The 23,530-nt window shown below is 43.7% G+C and overlaps 1 protein-coding gene across 1 annotated transcript in view; it reads right to left on the bottom strand.

Annotated features, from left to right (window-relative positions):
- Positions 1 to 23,530, bottom strand: part of LOC139279342 (keratinocyte-associated protein 3-like) — a 63,589-nt gene that overhangs the window by 8,176 nt on the left and 31,883 nt on the right. The window contains exons 2-4 of the mRNA XM_070898462.1: positions 18,433 to 18,617; positions 11,595 to 11,654; positions 6,496 to 6,687 (exon numbers count right to left, since the gene is read on the bottom strand). Coding sequence (XP_070754563.1) covers positions 6,496 to 6,687; positions 11,595 to 11,654; positions 18,433 to 18,617 — 437 coding nt within the window. The remainder of the gene's footprint in view (positions 1 to 6,495; positions 6,688 to 11,594; positions 11,655 to 18,432; positions 18,618 to 23,530) is intronic.

The raw sequence follows: 23,530 nt of genomic DNA, 5'->3' as shown, positions 1-23,530 counted from the left end.
CTTAAAGGAGGAAAGAGAGGCGGAGAGGTTTAGGGAGAGAGTTCCAGAGTTTGGGCCCAAACAGCTGAAGGCACAGCCACCGATGGTTGAGCAGTTATAATGAGGGATGTTCAAGAGCCAGAATTTGAGGAGCGCAGACATCTTGTGGGGTTGTGAGGCTGAAAAAGTTTACAGAGATAGGGAGGGGCGAGGCCATGGAGTGATTTGTTAACAAGGATGAGAATTTTGAAATCGAGGCGTTGTTTAAGCAGGAGCCAATGTAGGTCAGAAAACACAGGGGTGATGGATGATCGTGACTTGATGCGAGTTAGGACACGGGCTGCTGAGTTTTGGGTGACCTCAAGTTTACGTAGTGTAGAATGTGGGAGGCCAGCCAGGAGTGAGTTGGAGTAGTCAAGTCTAGAGGTAACAAAGGCAGGAATGAGGGTTTTAGCAGCAGAAGAGCTGAGGCAGGGGCGGGGACAGGCAATGTTACGGAGGTGGAAAAAGGTGGTTTTAATTATGCCGCGGATATGTGGCTAGAAACTCATTTCAGGGTCATATATGATACCTAGGTTGCGAACAGTCTTGTTCACCCTCAAATTGATGCTAGGGAGAGGGATGGAGTCAGTGGTTAGGGAACGCAGTTTATGGTGGGTACCAAAGATAATGGCTTGGGTCTTCCCAATAGTACAGCACAGGAGGCCATTTGGCCCATCAAGTCTGAGCTGGCTCTTTCAAAGAAAATTTTACACGAAGCCCCATAAGGAGATATTAGGATGGGTGACCACAAGCTTGGTCAAAGAGCTAGCTTTTAAGGAGTGTCTTAAAGGAGTAGAGAGGCAGAGAGTTTTAGAGAGGGAATTCCAGAGCTTGAGGCCTAGACCACTGAAGGCATGGTCACAACTGAGCAGGGAATCAATGGACACTCATCAAGAGCAGGAATCCTGGCTATATTTTCTCCTCACTAGTATAGGACACTGAGCTTAATCATAGTGCAGAACCATCCAGCAAAGATCAGATAATCAAAGGCCTTCTGCTCTGTATGTCTCAGCACCAGAATGTCTATTGACACCATGATGTCAGCCAATGAGTTGGAGATGGGGCGGGACTTACAACGAGCATTCTACTTTAGAGTAAACAAAGTCTATTTACTCAGCACACAGAGTCTATTTATTCAGCGCACTACAGCAAACAGTCTACAGTGTCTATATAAAGAGTCTCTACGAACTAGAAACAGAAACTTCAGCAACTTCACCCAATAAAAGCCGAGTGATTTCTATAGCAACTTGCAGTGAGTGGAGAATAGTTACGTAATACAAATGATGTGTGTAAAATCAATCCCAGTCACTTACAGCAGGTGTCCAGGCGTGATTGACAGGAATTACCCAATCATCTCTATTTTGGCCGGGTACAGTGGTGTCACTCTATACAGCCCCACAACAACAACAACTTGTACTTATATAGTGCCTTTAGCGCAGTAAAACATCCCAAGGCCCTTCACACGAGTATTACGAGGCAAAAAAAAAGATGGCCACGGATTTGGGAGGCAACAACACATTCAAGGACTTTGGAGAGGAAAGGGAGGTTGAAAATGGAGCAGTAGCAATGATGGAGGGGTCAAGGGTTGGTGTTTTGAAGAGAGGGGGGATGACGGCAGATTTGAGGGAGAGGGGACAGTACCTGAGGTGAGAGAACCGTTAACAATGTCAGTTAACATGGGAGCCAGGCTAGGAAGCTGGGTGGTCAGCAGTTTGGTGGGAATAGGGCCAAGGGAGCAGGAAGTGGGTTGTATAGACAAGATGAGCCCGGAGAGGTCATGAGGGGAGATTGGAGAAAAACTGGAGAAAGATGTGAGGTCAGGGCTAGGGCAGGTGGGATCTTGACAGGAAGTTTGGCCCAGTGGGCTAGGGAAAGGAAGGAAAGTGGCAGAGGCTGCTGAACAGATGGTCTCAACAAAGAAGTCCATGAGATCCTCACACTTATTGTCGGAGGTGAGGTTGGATACAGGGGAGAGTGGTTTAAGAAGACGGGTTAGCAATGATTCTGGAATAGTGAGCAGGGTGAGAGAGAATAATTGTTTTAATAGATGTGATAATTTCTTAGGTATCCTGTGGAAGCACTTTGGGATGTTATACGATGTTAAAAGCGCTATATAATTGCAAGTTGTTGTTGTATCTGCTGTTGAACAGCCTACTGAAACTCACCATCCAATCAAGTTGCTACCGTGACCTACAGGATAACCATTGGTGCCCAACATGAAGCACTTTCAACCTTTAGAAAATGGAGGGAGAAGGATAAAATATAGAAAATGGAAAGACTAGATGGCAGAAGGGAAAAACCGAGAGATAAAATATGCTGATGTCAGACCAAAGCAAGAACAAAGCTGGCATATTGCTGGGTCCTCTCTCTGTATTTCCCACATCTTTAACGGAAATGAGTTACCTAAATTGTGGTCAGTGGAGTCGGCTGGAGGTGAAGATCAAACAGAATAGAGGAGCAAACATGATGTGTGAGGCGGGGAGAGAATTGAGCCGGTCAGAATACTACAGACCAGTTCTTCACAACCAGCAGTGAGACCGTTTCATTACAGAGTGTCATTAAAGATACCTAGCAGTCTTAGAGAAACATTCTCCAAGCAAGACATTGCTATTTGTGCCCATTCAGCTCTGACAAATGTCTCACAGTCTCTTCCATTGTGTGCTTCAGTTTCTTTTCCAACCATTTTCTTTTTCATCTTGTTTTCCCCCCAGAATTGATTGCTTTGCAAATTGCAATTCGGATCACGTGTATCAGTCATTGTAAAACCAAAGCATGTTCTGTGTCCCTCATTTGTCACCAGATCACTTTGTGCATGGCATCATTACCCTATGGTCAGCTGAGACAGGTGCGTTTGAATGATGGAAATCACTAGAACACAAACTGAATCCAATTGCTGTCTGCCATTAGGTCTCACCTGTTGCCTACACTTCTACCGCAGGACGTGAATTGTATAATTGACCAAAACAACAAGATCCTGATTTCGTTTTACACTACACTTCTTTTAGTTTGTTTGGACTATTTTATTAATAGTGCTCTCCCCAGATTAAGATCAGAGGAGGGTGGGGTGGGGGGGGCACTTGTGGTATTGATTTCTGTCCGATGACACAGAGGTAACCAGTGCCATCCTTACTGGACTATTGAATGTAGTCCTGTTTCATAATCAACCAAAATGAGAATTAAAATGAGTGGTGGGTTTGAGTGACAGGCTTGGGACTCAGACGGATTAAAGTCACCCAACTGAGGTAAGAACTAGTGATTGGGAGCTTTGCCAATCGAACTGGCAAAACCCATACAATGAGGCAAATTTAACTACCCAGGCCCTGACTGACAGACTGAACTCGCTCTATTAAGACAGCTGAGATCCAGCAGTGGGACCCATTCTTATTTGGGTGAACAGTTATGGAATGCACTTGCAGTACTGGGCTACTGAGTGCGATGTTGTAGTCGAAAGACCATAACAACAATTTACATTAATACGGGAGTTTTGATGTAGAAAAATCACCGAAGGCGCTATACAGAAGACAATAAGAGAAACTAATAGCAAGCCATAGTGGATGTTATATATGTAAATGTGTAAATACCATGTTTAACCACCAGAAGGCTCATCCCCTGGAGTCCCAAGGGATCCCACAATCCCTTGGGAGCACCTGTACATAAGGAGGCCTCACAGGCTGGAGAGGCACTCTGAGACCTGTAATAAAGGACTACAGTCACACCTTACTTTGAGCTTGCAGTATCTGGTCAGACTCTTTATTCAAGACATAACAGTGGAGGAGTTAGGAGAGAGCTTAATTGAAGAGATGAGTTTTAAGAATATGTTGTTTGATTTTCTGTCTGTGCTGAGTTTATTGATCTCAGATGGGATGGTTCTAGGGGTCGAGTAACTGGCATCAGCACCTTTCTGGATTAAGAAGGGTCATGATTACTTTCCAGTGAGCCCTGCTGGAAAGGATGCTTGTCCGGATGCCAATTGAGGAAAGGATTGGATTTATGCTGCACACTACAGTCAAATAGTCTGCCAGGTTCACACATGAAGAAAAGCCACTTGGGTGAGGTTCAGCAGGATTCCCAAAGCCTATGGAACTGCACTGCAGCACAGGTCCTTTAAAACACAGTATATATGAAATGGAAGGGGTTGACTGAAGATGAAGGGATTGTCATATAAAGGTTGAGCAGGTTGGACCTTTACTCCTTGGAGTTTAGAAGAATGAGAGGTGATCTTATTGAAACAGATACAATTCTGAGGGGGTGTGACTGGGTAGATGCAGAGAGGATGTATCCCCTCATGGGGGAATCTAGAACTAGGGGGCATAGTTTCAGAATAAGGGGTCGCCCATTTAAAACAGAAATGAGGAGGAATTTCTTCTCTGAGGGTTGTGAATTTTTGGAATTCTCTACCCCAGAGAGCTGTGGAGGCTGGGTCATTGAATATATTTAAGGTGGAGAAAGACAGATTTTTGAATCATAACGGAGTGAAGGGTTATGGGGAGTGGGCGGGGAAATGGAGTTGAGGCCAGGATCAGATCAGCCATGATCTTATTAAATGACGGAGCAGGCTCGAGGGGCCAAATGGCCTACTCTTGCTCCTATTTCTTATGTTCTTATGTTCTTAGAAGAGAGCCGAACTGAATTGTGCAGAGAGAAAGGCTATCTTATCGAGTGTTTGGTCCAGAGAACAGCCAGAGAATCCAGTAAAGTGCAGCACAACTGACAATTTGACAGAGGCACATGCACACATCATTGTAATTGACAGAACAGGCCCTGCTAATAAAAATTCGTATTACATATTAACTATCCTCAGTGAGACAAATATAATAAAGGAGATGCGAGTATGGCCATAAAAATGATTTATTGTTAGCAACGCTTTCAAAAGCACCACTTCTCAAATATGGAAATTATGGCTCACAGCTGCTTTCAAGCAGTTGCAAAGCAAATTGGAATTGAATGACTCGGATGTTAATGAGCGGATTTCAGTGGCTGTTGGGTTTCTAGTTTGTTGTGTAATTCAATATGTGGCATTTTATCTCCGTAGCAGCGGACGTCCAGTGCCTCACCCACATACCGAATCTTCATGTGAATGTGAAACAATAAGTGAGCTTTAGGCTATCTTTACCCATTTTTCACACAATGGTACTAGATTTTTCCCCTTCTCTAGTGGCAGGGCACTGAATTGCTTTAAAGAATCTATATAATAATTTGGGGGAGTTTTTCCAGTTTGGCTCTACTTCTGGGACAGGGTGCATCAACCCCTTTGGGCAGAATCAATCACTGATTCACTGAATCAGTGCTCATTTACTGTATGTTTCAGTCCATTTAAACTGATAAATGACCCATTTGAGACACAGTAAAGTGCTGCTACAATGATGAATAAATATTAATGCAACAGCAATATGAATGTGTTTCTATTCTAAAATATTCATTTTGGAGCATTAGTTTAATTGGTTGGGATATACAATCTGTTCTTAATTTGAAGTTGCTTAATTCAAATTATTTGTTCATTTGAATCAAAATTGCAAACACCCCGGGGCCGAAATTGCCCCTCTCCTTAAGGCCTGTTACCATTGCAAATCAGTGATCAGTGGGTTGGCCGCTGACTTTTCGTGGAATGGCTGCTGATAGCCCAATTGCCCCTCTGAGGTTTCCCGGCGGTGCCCCGATCTCCCCCACCCACCGCTCTTCTGCTGCCAATCCGTCTCAAGTGCGTCACCACCACGCGCACTGCCAATCTATCCTCCCGACGGCGAAATTCCACTCTGAAAATCTTTGGCCGCCCGGCAGTGCCAAAACCTGTTTTTTCCCAGGAATCCAGTGAGGCTGTGGTCTTCTGCAATGGCAGTGCGGCATCCTTTTAAAGGGGAGGGCACGCTTCTGCTGCCGCCATGTTCTTTTTGTCGGCCGACTGCCAGCCCGACAATTATGCCCCAGGGTTCGGCCTGGCACCCCATCTTGGGTGCCAGGCCGCTCGCCCGGCCGAAACCCTCCCTCGTGGCCCAGTGGACCGAAGTTTTAAAATCGCGAAGGCTCTCCCCTTTAATGAAGGAGAGAGCCCGAGTGACGCGGTGCCGTGATGACGTCATCGCGGCAGTCACTCTGCACCGCCCCCAACTTCCGCTCCTCTCGTGTAGTCACCGCCCCCGTTAAGAGCAACTTCCGGATCCGAATTTAAAAAACCCAACAAAGAGCAGAATTTCGCTCGAGGCGACCTCAACCACAGCTGCGATAAAAACCATTGAAACAGATTGCATGTGCCCCGTTTCGGGCGGGAGGCAATTTCAGCCCCCCCTATCTGAGATCAATGTACTCAGCACAGAACAAAACATGCCCTGTACTGTTTCATTAAAATTGTTTAATTCATACCACTGGATAATTCTAACATTTTTGAGAAAATCTGGGTTCACATCCTGTCGAAGTTTAACTACAGATTAATTAGCAAATACAGGGCAGGCATACTTAGCATGTGTACTTTCAACTTACGTAGATTCTTGTGGGGTCAAATGGACATTCGTTTGTTACTTGTAAAACATCCTTAGTGGAGTTGAGGTGACAGACTGTGAGCAACGTACTTCCACCATTTGCAATGGTCACCACCACAGAGATTGCCAGCCCCAGCATACAGGCCATAGAGATGAGGGAATTGAACATGCTGCTTGTAAACACAATATATTGCTGCATAATCAAATAAAAATACATGATTTAACTTCTTTTTTGTAGCAGTACATAAGAACAAGTTACAAACAAACAATGCTTTCATTTTTCTTCTTGAATCAGCAACCTCAAGTAATCCTCATCTTTGTTTACAAATCCCTCTGTAGCCAAATGCCATCTTATATCTGCAAGTTTCTCCAGCTTGATATGTGGGCCAGCTTGTACCGTCTACTCTCCTGTCGCTAGTCTATTGTGCATCTCATTCTCCATCCCTTTCCCTCTAATCTGCCATCAGTGGCAGAGCCCTCGGTCATCTCAACCCTGCACTTTGGAATTCTCTTGCTAAAGGAGATAGAACAGATGGAGATGACATCGGATGATGAGATTAGTAATGAGTTAACTGCATTTAAAACAAAACGAGCAGATATACTAAATAAACTTATCAGACTCATAGGGCTAGAAATTGACCAGCTTTGCGCCCATTTTTTCGGCGATATTTTGCCTTTTTTGATGGTAAAAGGTACTCACCTAAATTGGCCAAAGTTGTGCGCCGGCTGTTTTGAAATACCGCTGAAAAGCGGGCCACCATCGTGCAACACCAAAAAAAAATGCGAATGCTTAAAATTGGCCGTTCGGTTTACCCGTAGTTAGGTGGGAAAAAAACGCCCGAGAAAACCCTACATTGCAACCCCAGAAACAGCGGTAAGCATGAAGTTCCTGCAAAAAAAGTAAGTCAAAGTTTTTATTTTTTAATTATTTTTCAGTGATTTGCTAGATAAGTGCCTTGTGAATATTTTGTGATTTTTTTTTATTTTTTGTTTTTTGCAATTTTGTTTTGTGTGTTTTCCCTCCTCCCAGGGCCTGTCTTTCTCGCGGTAATCGGCCTCAGGCTAAAGTTGGCAAGGACCGCGGTTTCCACCACGAATCCTCGTGCAATGCCGATTTTTACCATCGGGCGCATTCTCCAATTTTGTGCCTTTAAAAAAAAAAGCGGTATTTTTGGCAAAGAAATGCCGAAGAAAATGCCGATATCACCAAAAGTTCAATTTCTAGCTCAAAGAGGATAAAACCCCTGTTCCAGATAGATTACATACGCGCATTTTTAAATAATCCAGGGAAGAGATAGCAGAGGCATTACTACAAATATTTAGTAATTTGTTCGCAAAAGGTGTAGTGCCGGAGGACTGGCAGATAGCTAATGTAATACCTATATTTAAGAAGGAAGATAGTGCATGTCCAGGGAACTATAGACCAGTCAGCTTAACATCGGTGGTAGGAAAAATAATGGAAACCCTACTAAAGGAGAAAATAAAAGAACATCTAGAAACAAAAAAATATAATAATAAATAGTCAGCAAGGCTTGAGATTTGCAATTATATAGCGCCTTTCACGACCACCAGACGTCTCAAAGCACTTTACAGCCAATGAATTACTTTTGGAGTGTAGTCACTGTTGTAAAGTGGGAAACAAAAGGTAAAGTCTTGCTTGACCAACCTAATTGCATTTTTTGAAGAGGTAACAGAGAGAGTAGACAAAGGTAATGCAGTAGATATTATTTATCTAGATTTTCAAAAGGCCTTCGATAAGGTACCACATAATAAACTAATGAATAAGGTCAGGGAATGCGGAGTCAGGGGACAAGTAGCAAAATGGATAGCTAGCTGGCTTCAAGACAGAAAGCAGAGACTAGGGGTAATGGGTAGTTGTTCAGAGTGGCAAAAGGTGCGAAGTGGTGTTCCACAAGGATCAGTGCTGGGACCACTGTTGTTCACAATTTATATTAATGTTTTAGACTTTGAAATCAAAAACACAATTTCTAAATTTGCAGACGACATCAAATTAGGGGGGGCTAGCTAGTACTGAGGAAGACTGCAACAAATTACAAAAAGATATTAATAAACTTGCAGAATGGCCATATTATTGGCAACTGAAATTCAACACAGATAAGTGTGAGGTATTTTGGTAAGAAAAATAGGGAGGTCACATATTACTTGTAAAATAAGAATCTAAATGGGATAGAGGAGCAAAATGATCTCACAGTACAAATACACAAATCATTAAAAGTATTGACACATGTTAACAAGGCCATAAAAAGCAAACCAAGAACTAGGATTTATTTCTAGAGGGATAGAATTGAAAAGTGGTGAAGTTATGCTAAACCTGTGTTGAACCTTGATTAGACCACATTTGGAGTACTGTGTGCAATTCTGGTCGCCATATTATAAAAAGGATATAGAGGCACTGGAGAGGGTGCAGAGAAGCTTTACAAGGATAATACCAGAAATGCAAGGGTACACCTATCAGGAAAGGATGAACAGGCTGGTCTCTTTTCTCTTGAAAAGAAAAGGCTGAGGGATGACCTAATAGAGGTCTTTAAAGAAAGGTTTTGATAGAGTAGATACAGAGAGAGTGTTTCCACTTGTGGGGAAGAGTGAAACTAGAGGCCATCAATATAAGAAATCCAATAGGGAATTCAGAAGAAACATCTTTACCAAGAGAGTGATGAGAATGTGGAACTCACTACCACAGGGAGTGGTTGAGGCGAATAGGATAGATGCATTTAAGGGGTGGTTAGATAAGCGTATGAGGAAGAAGAGAATAGAGGGTTATGCTGATAATGATACAGCAGTGACTACATTCCAAAAGTACTTCATTGGTTGTAAAGTGCCTTGAGATGTTCGGTGGTCATGAAAGGCGCTATAAAAATGCAAGTCTTTCTTTTCTTTTTAAATAAGGAAAAACAGGAGGAGGCTCGAGTGAAGCATAAACACTGGCATAGACTGGCCTGTTCTGTGCTGTATATCCTATGTAGGTAAGAACATAAGAACATAAGAAATAGGAGCAGGAGTAGGCCATTTGGCCCCTCGTGCCTGCTCCGCCATTTAATAAGATCACGGCTGATCTGATCCTGGCCTCAACTCCACTTCCCCGCCTGCTCCCCATAACTCTTGACTCCCTTATCATTCAAAAATCTGTCTATCTTCACCTTAAATATGTTCAAAGATCCAGACTCCACAGCTCTCTGGGGTAGAGAATTCCAAAGATTCACGACCCTCTGAGAGACAAAATTCCTCCTCATTTCTGTTTTAAATGGGCGACCCCTTATTCTGAAACTATGTCATCTAGTTCTAGATTTCCCCCTATGAGAGGAAACATCTTCTCTGCATCTACCATGCCAAGCCCCCTCAGAATCTTATGTTTCAATAAGATCACCTCTCATTCTTCTATACTCCAATGAGTACAGGCCCAACCTGCTCAAACTTTCTTCATAAGACAACCCCTTCATCGCAGGAATCAACCTCATGAACCTTCTCTGAACTGCCTCCAATGTAAGTATATCCTCCTTAAATAAGGAGACCAAAACTGAATGCAGTACTCCAGGTGTGGTCTTACCAATGTCGTGTACAGTTGGAGCAGGACTTCCCCATTCTTATACCCCATCCCCTTTGCAATAAAGGCCAGCATTCCATTTGCCTTCCTGATTACTTGCTGTACCTGCATGCTAACTTTATGCATTTCATGCACAAGAACCCCCAACTATAGCATTTTGTAATCGCTCCCCATTTAAATAATAATTTGCTTTTTTATTTTTCCTACCAAAGTGGTAACCTCACATTTTCCCACATTATAGTCCATCTGCCAAATTTTTCCCACTCACTGAGCCTATCTATATCCCTTTGTAGATTATTTGCATTATCCTCACAACTTGCTTTCCCACCTATCTTTGTATAATCAGCAAATTTGGCTACATTCCACTTGGTCCCTTTATCCAAGTCATTGATATAAATTGTAAATAGTTGAGGCCCCAGCACTGATCCCTGTGGCACCGCACTAGTCACTGTTTGCCAACCTGAAAATGAGCCATTTATCCCGACTCTCTGTTTTCTGTTAGTTAGCCAATCTTCTATCTATGCTAATATATTACCCCAACTCCGTGAGTTCTTATCTTGTGCAGTAACCTTTTGTGTGTCACCTTATCGAATGCCTTCTGGAAATCCAAATATATGACATCAACTGGTTCTCCTTTATTCACTCTGCTCATTACATCCTCAGAGAACTCCAGCAGATAAATCAAACCATGCTGAGTCTGCTTGACTGCATTATGAATTTCTAAATGTCCTGCTATTACTTCTTTAATTATGGATTCCAGCATTTTCCCAATGACAGATGTTCGGCTAACTGGTCTATAGTTTCCTGCTTTCTGTCTCCCTCCTTTCTTAAATAGAGGTGTTACATTTGCAGTTATCCAGTCCGCTGGGACCTCTCCAGATTTCAGGGAATGTTGATAGATTACAATCAATATCACTATCTCTGCAGCCACTTCTTTTAAGATCCTAGAATGCAGGCCATTTTTAGTCCCATTAGTTTGCCTAGTACTTTATCTCTAGTGATAGTGATTGTTTTAAGTCTCCCCCGCCCCCCCCCTCCCAATAGCTCCTTGGTTATCAATTATTGGGATGTTTTTAATGTCCTCTACCGTGAAGACCAAGACAAAATACTTGTTCAAAGTCTCTGCTATTTCCCTGTTTTCCATTATTAATTCTCTAGTCCTATCCTCTAAGGGACCAACGTTTACTTTAGCTACTCGTTTCCTTTTTATATACCTGTAGAAGCTCTTACTGTCTGTTTTTATATTTCTTACTAGTTTACTCTCATATGCTATCTTCTCTATCTTTATCATTTTTTTAATCTTATGTACGTCCAGCACCTTGCTACTTCTCTTCCCAGCTTAAAAAAACCCTCAAAACCTACCACTTTAATCATCCTCTGGTCACCTCCCCTAACTTTGTCTGTCTGCTCAGTCTCCAATTCTTCCTGGTGAAGGGACAATCTGCTTTATCAAATATGCTATCTCAGTGTTAGTTGCTGTAGTAAAGGTAATAGTAGTACAAAATGAGACAAACATAAAATGAATGCATTCTACTCACCAGTGTTGTACGAGGCAGGTTCCCGGATAACACTATCACTGCAATTCCAGTACAAATAGTCTGAAATACAGATTTAGAAGTGTTACTGAAATTGTCACTTGTTATTTAGAACTGTGTGAAGGCAGTGTTCAAAGAACTTCATGAATTGTAGGAAAGAAACTATTTAGACTGGCTAATTTGTAAGAACATGAATTGTGGAAAACATTCAGGTGAGAGATGATTAATGAAGATTGTCACATCAGATCCACATCCTAGAGTTTTTGCTTAATTGACTGTGAGATTCAGTGTGAAATTTCAAGAGTTATTTGTTTTAGGAGATTGCCCGTGTAGCTATTCACCACTTTCAAAGATTAAGGGGGTAATTTTAACCACAAGAAACAGGTGGAGTGGGATCTGATGGGATGTTAAGATTTTTTTAAACTCAAACTCGACCCCAACCCACCCACTTCCAGCTTTAACAGAGGCGGGCAAGTGACCCGCTCGCAGGAGGCAAGTTGGCCATTTCAATATTATAATGATGCTGCGCGCCTCAGATTTAACCTGTCCTCCAGGTTTAACCCTGGCCGGCCGAGTTTCCCAGGCCTTGGGAAACCCGGCAGCCGAAGGGAGTTGCCTTTACGGCACTACTTGTGAGACAGGCGGAGCAGGAGTGCTTCCACCCAGCCCACCAAGCTTACCTGTTTCCTTGGCCGCCATCGGAGCCCCCCACCCCATTCAAAGACCCCCTGCAATCGGACCCCCCCACCCCCCAACCTGAGATTGGGGATCAGAAACTGCTGCCACGGGATTGTCGACCCCCTCCCACCTTCCTACTAACTCAGTTGTAGGTTCCCTACCTGCTCCTGGGGCTGCGGCCTCCTCCCGAGAGTTCCCCACCCAACAGGGTACCAAGCCTGTCAATCAGGCTGACCTCTGGCCGGGGAAGCTGCTCAATATTAGAGGCGCACGTTATGGAGTCAAAACCACAAAACTCCTCCCACCCAGCCCCCCTGCTCACAGAACCCGCCTCAGTCAATATCAATAAGTGACTCAGGAGATTCCATAACATTACAAATTCTACACAGTCTATTTGAAAAGAGGGCTTAATCAGTCAAATAGTCCTTTTCTCAAATGTCCTTGTATTAAGAGGTAGGAATCCTTTTACATATTTTTTCATGTTACACAGGTATGACAAACACTTTATAAAGAGTGTACTCTCTGCTACATATTCCTTTTAAGATTTACAAAAACGACAAATGAAAAGGTAAGATGAAAACGAAAGGAAGTCAAAGAAAATTGATGGCCCTGGTTATAAATAGCGGTATTGCAAAACAAGTATGAAGATAATTCATCGATTAACTTGATGCTTAAGCTAAATAGCACAAAATGGCTTAAATTGTTCAGTAGTTGACTGAAATTCTGATTAGTAATTGTGTTCAGCCAAGGAGGTCTTCTTTTAGAAAATGCAGAAGAGGCTGCACAAAGATTAAAAAAATTATCTATGTTTGCCACCAGTGGCTGATAGAAAATGGACAGTGGCAGTGACCATAGAGTATTGGAGATGTGAATGAATCATGCTAGTGGCAATTTGAGTTTTGTATGCAAAAAACCACTAGCCCTTGCATATTATAGTATTTAAATTGTACATAAAGAATGATTTTGTGAGCCTCCACTCCAGGTGTGGAGCCTCATTAGATGGGAGCACAGGTTGTACAATGGGCCCCTGTCGTGTTACTATCCTATCTTCTGCCCTACATGTTTGTCTTCGGGGCTGAAATTGCCCCTTTTTTAAAGAATCTCAAAGAGGCGGCCACAGCTCGGTAATGACCCTCCGCCTAGTCAGTGCGGAGTAAAGACCTTTTTTGAAATTGCCCTACCTGGATTTTCCAGCAGTAATCGCTACCGCTACCACCGTGCACCTGCCCCGTCAGGTACACGCGGACCCCCCACCGACCGGCGGGGACCCCCTTTCCGCCCCACGCGGGAAATTGCTCCACCGGAAATAGTCCCTCAGGAAATTGCCCCGCGGGAGCAGCGCCGGTTGGTGCCACTGACAGCTTTCCCCTGCGGGAAGCTGTTGTGCCTCTATGGTGCGTCCGCCCTTAATGGGGAGGGCGCACTGTCGCAGACGCCATGTTATTTTATTTGTCGGCGGCCGACAGTGATGCCCACGTGTCCGGCCGCCGACAAATAACTGAAGGGGAGGGACGTTGTGATGTGTCAGCACGACACTGTACATCGGCGTCGCGCTGACATCAGCGTGGCACTGATGACTGGGCGGGGCAGCCGACCCGACCAAAGGCGACCTCCGCCCAGCACCACCCGGAACACCACCCCGCTTGGAGCGGAGAAAAACTTCAAAGGTCAGTAAATGCACCCTGTTTGGGGTGGAGCTCAATTTCAGCCCCTTTGTTTTAAAGTTAATTGCAACTTGTATGTAAGACTTGCCATTCTAGCTATAAATTTCAAGATAATGTGATGGAGTTCTAAATGTTTTTCTGTCTGTTTGAGGCTGGGGCTTTCAGAATGAGATTGTACAGCAGATCCAGGCATGGAGATAAATCAAGATGAGATCAGTTGGTCCATGGTGTCACTGCTGATGTGGCTGTGTCTTGATTGTATTTCCTAACAGCAATTTTGAAATACAACCAGCATTTACTGCTGATGTGCTTGAAACTCGTGTATCAAGAATACAAGAGTCGGGATACAAGGTTATGCTTGAACTGTATAAAACATTAGTTAGGCCACAGCTGGAGTACTGTGTGCAGCTCTGCTCACCACATTAGGGTAGGAAAGATGTGATTGCACTAGCGAGGGTACAAAGGAGATTTATGAGGATGTTGCCTGGATGGAGAATCTTGACTACGAGGAAAGATTGGATAGTCTGGGTTTGTTTTCTTTGGAACAGAGGAGGCTGAGGGGAGACATTATTGAGGAGTATAAAATTATGAGTTGCCTAGATAGAATGGAAAGGAAGGACCTAGTTCCCTTAGCAGAGATCTCAAACATAGAAACAGAGAAAATAGGTGCAGGAGTAGGCCATTCGGCCCTTCGTGCCTACGCCACCATTCAATATGATCATGGCTGATCATTCACCTCAGTACCCCTTTCCCGCTTTTTCTCCATACCCCTTTATCCCTTTAGCCGTAAGGGCCACATCTAACTCCCTCTTGAATATATCCGATGAACTGGTATCAACAACTCTCTGCGGCAGGGAATTCCACAGGTTAACAACTCTCTGAGTGAAGAAGTTTCTCCTCATCTCAGTCCTAAATGGCCTGCCCCTTATCCTAAGACTGTGTCCCCTGGTTCTGGACTTCCTCAACATCGGGAACATTCTTCCCGCATCTAACCTCTCCCGTCCCGTCAGAATCTTATACGTTTCTATGAGATCCCCTCTCATCCTTCTAAACTCCAGTGTATAAAGGCCTAGTTGATCCAGTCTCTCCTCATATGTCAGTCCAGCCATCCCTGGAATCAGTCTGGTGAACCTTCGCTGCACTCCCTCAATAGCAAGAACATCCTTCAGATTAGGAGACCAAAACTGAACACAATATTCCAGGTGAGGCCTCACCAAGGCCCTGTACAATTGCAGTAAGACCCCCCCTGCTCCTATACTCAAATCCTCGAGCTATGAAGGCCAATGTGCCATTTGCCTTCTTCACCGCCTGCTGTACCTGCATACCAACTTTCAATGACTGATGAACCATGACACCCAGGTCTCGTTGCACCTCCCCTTTTCCTAATCTGCTGCCTTTCAGATAATATTCTTCCTTTGTGTTTTTGCCACCAAAGTGGATAACCTCACATTTATCCACATTATACTGCATCTGCCATGCATTTGCCCACTCTCCTAACCTGTCCAAATCACCCTGCAGCCTCTTAGCATCCTCCTCACAGCTCACACCGCCACCCAGTTTAGTGTCATCTGCAAACTTGGAGATATTACCCTCAATTCCTTCATCCAAATCATTAATGTATATTGTAAAGAGCTGGGGTCCCAGCACTGAGCCCTGCGGTACTCCACTAGTTACTGCCTCCCATTCCGAAAAGGATCCGTTTATCCCGACTCTCTGCTTCCTTCCTGCCAACCAATTCTCTATTCACGCCAGTACATTACCCCCAATACCATGTGCTTTGATTTTGTACACCAATCTCCTATGTGGTACCTTGTCAAAGGCCTTTTGAAAGTCCAAATACACCACGTCCACTGGTTCTCCCTTGTCCACTCTACTAGTTACATCCTCAAAAAATTCCAGAAGATTGGTCAAGCATGATTTCCCTTTCATAAATCCATGCTGACTTGGACCGATCCTGTCCCTGCTTTCCAAATGCGCTGCTATTTCATCTTTAATAATAGATTCCAACATTTTCCCCACTACTGATGTCAGGCTAACCGGTCTATAATTACCCATTTTCTCTCTCCCTCCTTTTTTAAAAAGTGGTGTTACATTAGCTACCCTCCAGTCCATAGGAACTGATCCAGAGTTGATAGACTGTTGGAAAATGATTAACAATGCATCCACTATTTCGAGGGCCACCTCCTTAAGTACTCTGGGATGCAGACAACCAGGCCCTGGGGATTTATCGGCTTTCAATCCCATCAATTTCCCCAACACAATTTCCTGCCGAATAAGAATATCCTTCAGTTCCTCCTTCTCACTAGACCCTCAGTCCCCTAGTACATCCGGAAGGTCATTTGTGTCTTCCTTCGTGAAGACAGAACCAAAGTATTTGTTCATTTGGTCTGCCATTTCTTTGTTCCCCATTATTAATTCACCTGAGTCCAACTGCAAGGGACCTACATTTGTTTTCACCAAACTTTTTCTCTTCACATATCTATCGAAGCTTTTACAGTCAATTTTTATGTTCCCGGCAGGCTTCCTCTCATACTCATTTTCCCCCTCCTAATGAAACTCTTTGTCCTCCTCTGCTGAATTCTAAATTTCTTCCAGTCCTCAGGTTTGCTACTTTTTCTGGCCAATTTATATGCCTCTTCCTTAGATATAACACTATCCTTAATTTCCCCTGTTAGCCACAGTTGAGCCACCTTCCCTGTTTTATTTTTACTCCAGTGAGGGATGTACAACTGTTGAAGTTCATCCATGTGACCTATAAATGTTTGCTATTGCCTATCCACCGTCAACCCTTTAAGTATCATTTGCCAGTCTATTCTAGCCAATTCAAGCCTCATGCCATCGAAGTTAGCTTTCCTTAAGTTTAGGACCCTAGTTTCTGAATTAACTGTGTCACTCTCAATCTTAATGAAGAATTCTACCATATTGTGGTCACTCTTCCCCAAGGGGCCTCGCACAACAAGATTGCTAATTAGTCCCTTCTCATTACACATCACCCAGTCCAGGGTGGTCAGCTCTCGAGTCGGTTCCTCCACATATTGGTCAAGAAAACCATCCCTAATACACTCCAGGAAATCCTCCTCTACTGCATTGCTACCAGTTTGGTTAACCCAATCTATATGTAAATTAAAGTCGCCCATGATAACTGCTGTACCTTTATTGCACACGTCCCTTATTTCTTGTTTTATGCTTTCCCCAATCTCACTACTACTGTTTGGTGGCCTGTACACAACTCCCACCAGCGTTTTCTGCCCTTTGGTATACCGCAGCTCCACTCATCACGATTCCACATCATCCAAGCCAATGTCCTTCCTTACTATTGCATTAATTTCTTCTTTGACCAGCAACGCCACCCCGCCTCCTTTTCTTCTCTGTCTATCCTTCCTAAATGCTGAATACCCCTGGATGTTGAGTTCCCAGACTTGGTCACCTTGGAGCCATGTCTCTGTGATGCCAATTACATCGTATCCATTAACTGCTATCTGCGCAGTTAATTCATCCGCCTTATTCTGAATACTCCTCGCATTGAGGCACAGAGCCTTCAGGCTTGTCTTTTTAACACACCTTGCCCCTTTAGAATTTTGCTGTAATGTTGCCCTCTTGTTTTTTGCCTTGGGATTCTCTGTCCTCCACTTTTACTATTCTCCTTTCTATCTTTTGTCTCTGTCTCCCTTTTATTTCCCTCTGCCTCCCTGCATAGGTTCCCATCCCCCTGCCATATTAGTTTAACTCCTCCCCAACAGCACTAGCAAACACTCCCCCTAGGACATTGGTTCCAGTCCTGCCCAGGTGTAGACCGTCCGGTTTGTACTGGTCCCACCTCCTCCAGAACCGGTTCCAATGCCCCAGGAATTTGAATCCCTCCCTTCTGCACCACTCCTCAAGCCACGTATTCATCTGAGCTATCCTGCGATTCCTACTCTGACTAGCATGTGCCACTGGTAGCAATCCTGAGATTACTACTTTTGAGGTCCTACTTTTTAATTTAGCTCCTAGCTCCCTAAATTTGTCTCGTAGGACCGCATCCCGTTTTTTACCTATGTGTACCACGACAACTGGCTGTTCACCCTCCCTTTTCAGAATGTTCTGCACCCACTCTGAGACATCCTTGACAACCAGGGAGCATTGATTTAAAGTAATTGGTAGGAGGTCTGGAGGGGATTTGAGGAGAAATGTTTTCACCCTGAAAAGATGGTAGAGGCAGAAACCCTACATTTAAAGGGTATTTGGATGTGCACTTGAAGTGCCATAACTTACAGGGCTACGGACCAAGAGCTGGAAAGTGGGATTACACTGGATAGCTCTTTGTTGGCCGGCACGGACACGGTGGGCTGAAATGGCCTCCTTCTGTGCTGTAAATTTCTATTATCAGAGAAAACATTCCAATGATTGTTAATTGGAAGTATAAAGCACTATTCTAAAGGCTATATTTATTGCTTCAATTTTGATTAAAACCCAGCTTGGTGTTTGGAAAGCTACATTAATAAGTAGATTAACTGTACCAGTATTCCTGAGATTGCAGAAATGATGTTGGTTACAGAATATTCAACAGAAATGCCTTTTCCTGGCAAAGTGACATGTCGCAGGACTGTGCCGTGGACAATCGCTCCGAGAATGAAGTTCAAATGTCCAATTATAATTAAGGCGATTCCTACTTTCATCAGCTGCTTTCTATCCAACAGATTATCTGAAACACAAGGAAATGGAAATATCTGTGAAATGTAGAAATTAAAACCGCAGGTTTGCTCCTGCACATTGGTCATTCCTCTCTTTTAACAAGCAATTTGATGCAGTGATGGGAGGAGCCAAATGGCCTTCCCAATTCATAATCACACAATGCTAACCCACCTTCCCCATCACATGGTTAAATGAAGAAGAGTGCACATTAATTTAATGAGAAGCTAAGTCTGGGGGAGTAGTGCTGAAGTTTAATTCCATCAGCTGCCTTCATTTGGCACCCAGACCCCAAAAAAACATTTTACCCTGTGTAGCCACTTGCAGTTTTCATCAGCTGAGTGATTCTTTGCCATGCATAGAGACCAAACTACCAAATCTCTCCTGGGGAATAAAAATAAAATTGAAGCCAAAATGATTACCGTAAAGAAGATATTTGTTTAATCTTATCTATGTGGGATCACAAGATGACTACAGATGAGGAAGACTATTCGTCTCATTTTACTTCATTCATTTAAAAAGAAAAACCTACAGTCCACTCATCACACCAAACAACATGCTCTCAAAAGACTCGAGGTTTTTGCCTCTATATTCTTCTTGAAACTCTACTGAAGTGTTCATTATTCTGTGCGTGAGGCAATTCTTCCTGAAATAAGTCCTACATTTGAATCAATAAATGTGTACAAAACATTGGCTTGGCCATTGTTAGAATGCTGCGTGCAGTTTTGGGCATTATATATAAAATACATTGAAGCCCCAGAGACTACGCAGTGTAGATTCACCAGGATGATTCTATGATCAGAGAAAAATTCCAATGATTGCTAATTGGAAGCATAAAGCTCCATTCTAAAGGCTGTATTTATTGCTTAAATTTTGAATAAAATCCAGCTTGGTGTTTAGAAAGCTACGTTAATAAGTAGTTTAACTGTACCAGTATTCCGGAGATTTCAGAAATACTACCATTTATACCAGTGACTACACATCAGAAGTACTTCATTGGCTGTGAATTACGTTGGAATGTCCTGAGGTGGTGAAAGGTGATATATGAATGCAGATTGGGAAATGATAATTATGAGGCAAGACTTGAGACACTGGGACTATTTCCACTACAGCCCAGAAGGCCAAGAGGAAATTTACTAAAGGATTTTAAAATTATTAAAGATTTTCTTAGCGTTGTCTTTTGGTTGGTCAGTCAGTGATGAGGCGTCATCAATTTAAAATCCTCACAGTGAGGACAGAGGTTCCGACAAACGTCTTCAACTATAAGGATTTGCAGCATGAAATGTTTTGCAGTTGAAGCAGGGACCACTGCATTCTTCAATATGAAATAAGATAAATATCTGAAGCAGAGAAAATTGCAGCGCTTATAAACCTCAATGATGCTGTGCCTCTTGCCCTACTTTTTTGGTTTACGTTGAAGTAAATTGATTTTTGTTTCATTTTCAGGGACAATTGTTTCATCGAAAAATCTGACATGAGCTTTGAAAGAATAATAAATATGATTTGGATTAAATTTGTAAAAAAAAAGTTATTCTGTGCTCCTATTTAGATGCCCAGTCATCAAGATTCATGGCACGGCCCTCGACAACGTGGACCATCTCGGGAGCCTCTTGTCAACAAAGGCAGACATTGATGCGGAGATTCAATATCACCGCCAGTGCGGCCTTCAGCCATCTGAGGAAAAGCATGTTCGAAGACCAGGCACTCAAACCTACCACCAAGCTCATGGTCTACAGGTCTAAAGTAATACCCGCCCTCCTGTATGGATCAGAGGCATGGACGACTTACAGAAGATACATCAAGTCGCTGGAGATATATCACCAACGATGTCTCCGCAAGATCCTGCAAATCCCCTGGGAGGACAGACACACCAACATCAGTGTCCTCGCCCAGGCTAACATCCACAGCATTGAAGCACTGACCACACTCGATCAGCTTCGCTGGCCGGCCACTTAGTTCACAATGCTAGACACGAGACTCCCTAAGCAACTGCTCTATGCGGAGTTCCTTCATGGCAAATGAGCCAAAGGTGGGCAGCGGAAACGTTACAAGGACACCCTCAAAGCCTCCCTGGTGAAGTGTGACATCACCACTGACGCCTGGGAGACCCTGGCCGAAGACCGCCCGAGGTGGAGAAAGTGCATCCGGGAGGGCGTTGAGCTCCTCAAATCTCAACGCTGCGAGCGTGAAGAGGTCAGGCGCAGGCAGCGGAAGGAGCGTGTGGTAAATCAGTGCCACCCCCCCCCTTCCCCCGACGAATATCTGTCCCACATATGACGGGGTCTGTGGCTCTCATATTGGCTGTTCAACCACCAAAGAACTCACTTTAGGAGTGGAAGCAAGTCTTCTTCGATTCCAAGGGACTGCCTATGATTGATTGATTGATTAGATGCAAATCCAACAATGGCAGCAATCACTGAGCACATAATCTAAGCTGACATTTCAGTGCAGTACTGAGGGGAGTGCTGTACTGAGGGGAGTGCTGTACTGTCGAAGGTGCCGACTTTCAGATAAAATTATGGGTCCAAAATTGGCCAGGAGTTGCTCCGGTTTTTTTGGAGCAACTTGATTTTTCTGGAGTATCTTAAAAATTCCCATTTTGCACATTCAATTTGTGCCAGTGCAAGTGAGTTCGTTAGGATTTTTTTTAGTTTAGTTTAGTTTTTTTCAAAACGGGCCGTTACCAGCCACCTATGCCTGATTTGGCCATTTAAGCCACTTTTGACAGCTAATAGTTGCTCCAAACTAACTTAGGCCAGCGTATGTGGCCGCTTGTGGCCGCACAGAAAACCCTTCCGGGGAGTTAAGAAATCAGCGCAGGTTGCCAGAGATAGGGGCGGGAAGGGAAGTGGAGCGAACTCTACAAAGTACTAAACAAAGCACAACAACATTCAAGAAGTGTAAAAACCATCAAGTAGAAATAAAAAATAAAACTTAACGCCTACCTTCCTAACTCGGGCCCGGGATGTCAGTGGGCCGGCCGGTGTGGGAGGCCACTCGGCCGGGGATAGGTGCGGGACGACAGGGAGAGCACAGGCTGCCGACATCCAAGCAGAAAATAACTTCTAAGATAAACTGCCAATCTCCCAAAGGAGACATGGAACCTCTATTTCCACTCTCTCTCTGACTGATTCTCTCTGACTCTCTCTGTGACTATTCCAGCGATTTGACTCTCTCTCTGACTGACTCTCTCTGACTCTCTCTCTGTGACTATTCCAGCGATCTGACTATCTCTCTCTGACCATTCCAACAGCCCAATGCGCGTTGTGAGGCCACTCAGCCGGGGATAGGGGCGGGGCGCTTCTGGTCCCAGGCTGCAGCACAGCTGGGGGCAAGAGCTACTGCGCATGTGCGAAACCTCCAGTGCGCATGCGTTGCGCTGCCGGCACTGTTTTTCACACAGGGCCCTAGCTCCGCCCCCTAATGGACAGACCACGCTGCGCCAAGCCATGGGAGAGGCCACAGAGCGGCCAGAATCTGGGGAGATCTTTTTGGCGCCGCTTTCACCCTAGGAAATCGGCACATCTCCGGTGAATGCGCCGATAAAAACGGGTGAGCCAAATTTGGACCCAATAAAACTAGGCGCCATCTGCCCTCTTAGGTTACTGTAAAATAACCGGTGATGCTATTCGAAGAAGAGCAGCGAGTTCTTCTGGTGTCCTGGCCAACATTTATCCCTTAACCAATGCCACTAAAACAGATTATTTGGTCATTTAATTAATTGCTGTTTGTGGACCTTCCTGTGTTTTATTTTATTAGTTCACGGCGTGTGGGTGTTGTTGGCAAGGCCAGTATTTATTGCCCATCCCTAATTGCCCTTGAGAAGGTGGTGTGGTGAGTCGCCTTCTTGAACCACTGCAGTCCATGTGTTGAAAGTGCTCCCACGGTATTCACTTTGTCACAGCGGTTTGTTACAATTGAGTGGCTCGCTAGAATCAACCACCTAGCTGAGGGACTGGAGTCACATATAGGATGGCAGATTTCCTTCCCTAAAGGACATTAGTGAACCAGATGGGTTTTTACAACAATGCGGTAGTTTCATAGGGCTCAAAATTGGCCAGGAGTTGCTCCGTTTTTTTTTGGAGCAACTTGTTTTTCTGGAGTATCTTAAAAATCCCCATTTTGCCCATTCAATTTGCACATTCAATTTGCACCAATGTAAGTGAGTTAGTTATGATTTTTTTTTAGTTTAGTTTAGTTTTTCTCAAAAGGGGGCGTTACCATTTAGGCCACTTTGGCCGGCTAATAGTTACTCCAAATCTACTTAGGCCAGTGTATGTGGCCACTTGAGAAAGCCCTTGCGGAGAGTTAAGAAATCAGCGCAGGTAGTTACATTGGAGGCTAGCACAACTTAATGACTTGACTAAAGAATGTGAATAGGATCAAACAGCTATTCAGGACATCATATGATAAACTTCGCAAAGTTAATTTACTATACAACAGGAGCATTCATGGAAGCTTAAACTGTAAAAATAAAAGTAAAAAATAGTTGAATTAAATTGCTCTAATCTCACAAGTCTACTTCAATAAATAAGATATCCTCTCCGTGTTCCTCCGTCACTTATGTTTTTCTGTCACAATAGCATCAGGTGAATAGGCTTGACAAATGGTCACCATTATTCACATGAGACAAAACATATTTACATAATTTTTTCAAAATATCCAAAAGTCCAGGAAAATGATAAGCCATTAAGAAAGTTCAAAAATAGCTACAGTGCATAAAATTGTCTAGCCATCCTGGTGTGGGGAAGGCTTGTTGGACTAGCTGGTTTTTTGCTGCCCATAAATTTCATATGTTCATGTGAAATAACTAGCCAAATGAGTAGATCATAAATCAGAAGAAGTTATGCTAAAACACTGGCCATAACACATCGATTACGTTATCCAGTTTCGGTCACCAAGACAGAAGTGAAGTGTTCAGGCCCT

The sequence above is a fragment of the Pristiophorus japonicus genome, chromosome 14 (assembly GCF_044704955.1).
Source record: "Pristiophorus japonicus isolate sPriJap1 chromosome 14, sPriJap1.hap1, whole genome shotgun sequence".
In the NCBI taxonomy this organism is placed as follows: Eukaryota; Metazoa; Chordata; class Chondrichthyes; family Pristiophoridae; genus Pristiophorus; species Pristiophorus japonicus.
This window is presented reverse-complemented; position numbering and strand designations above follow the sequence as displayed.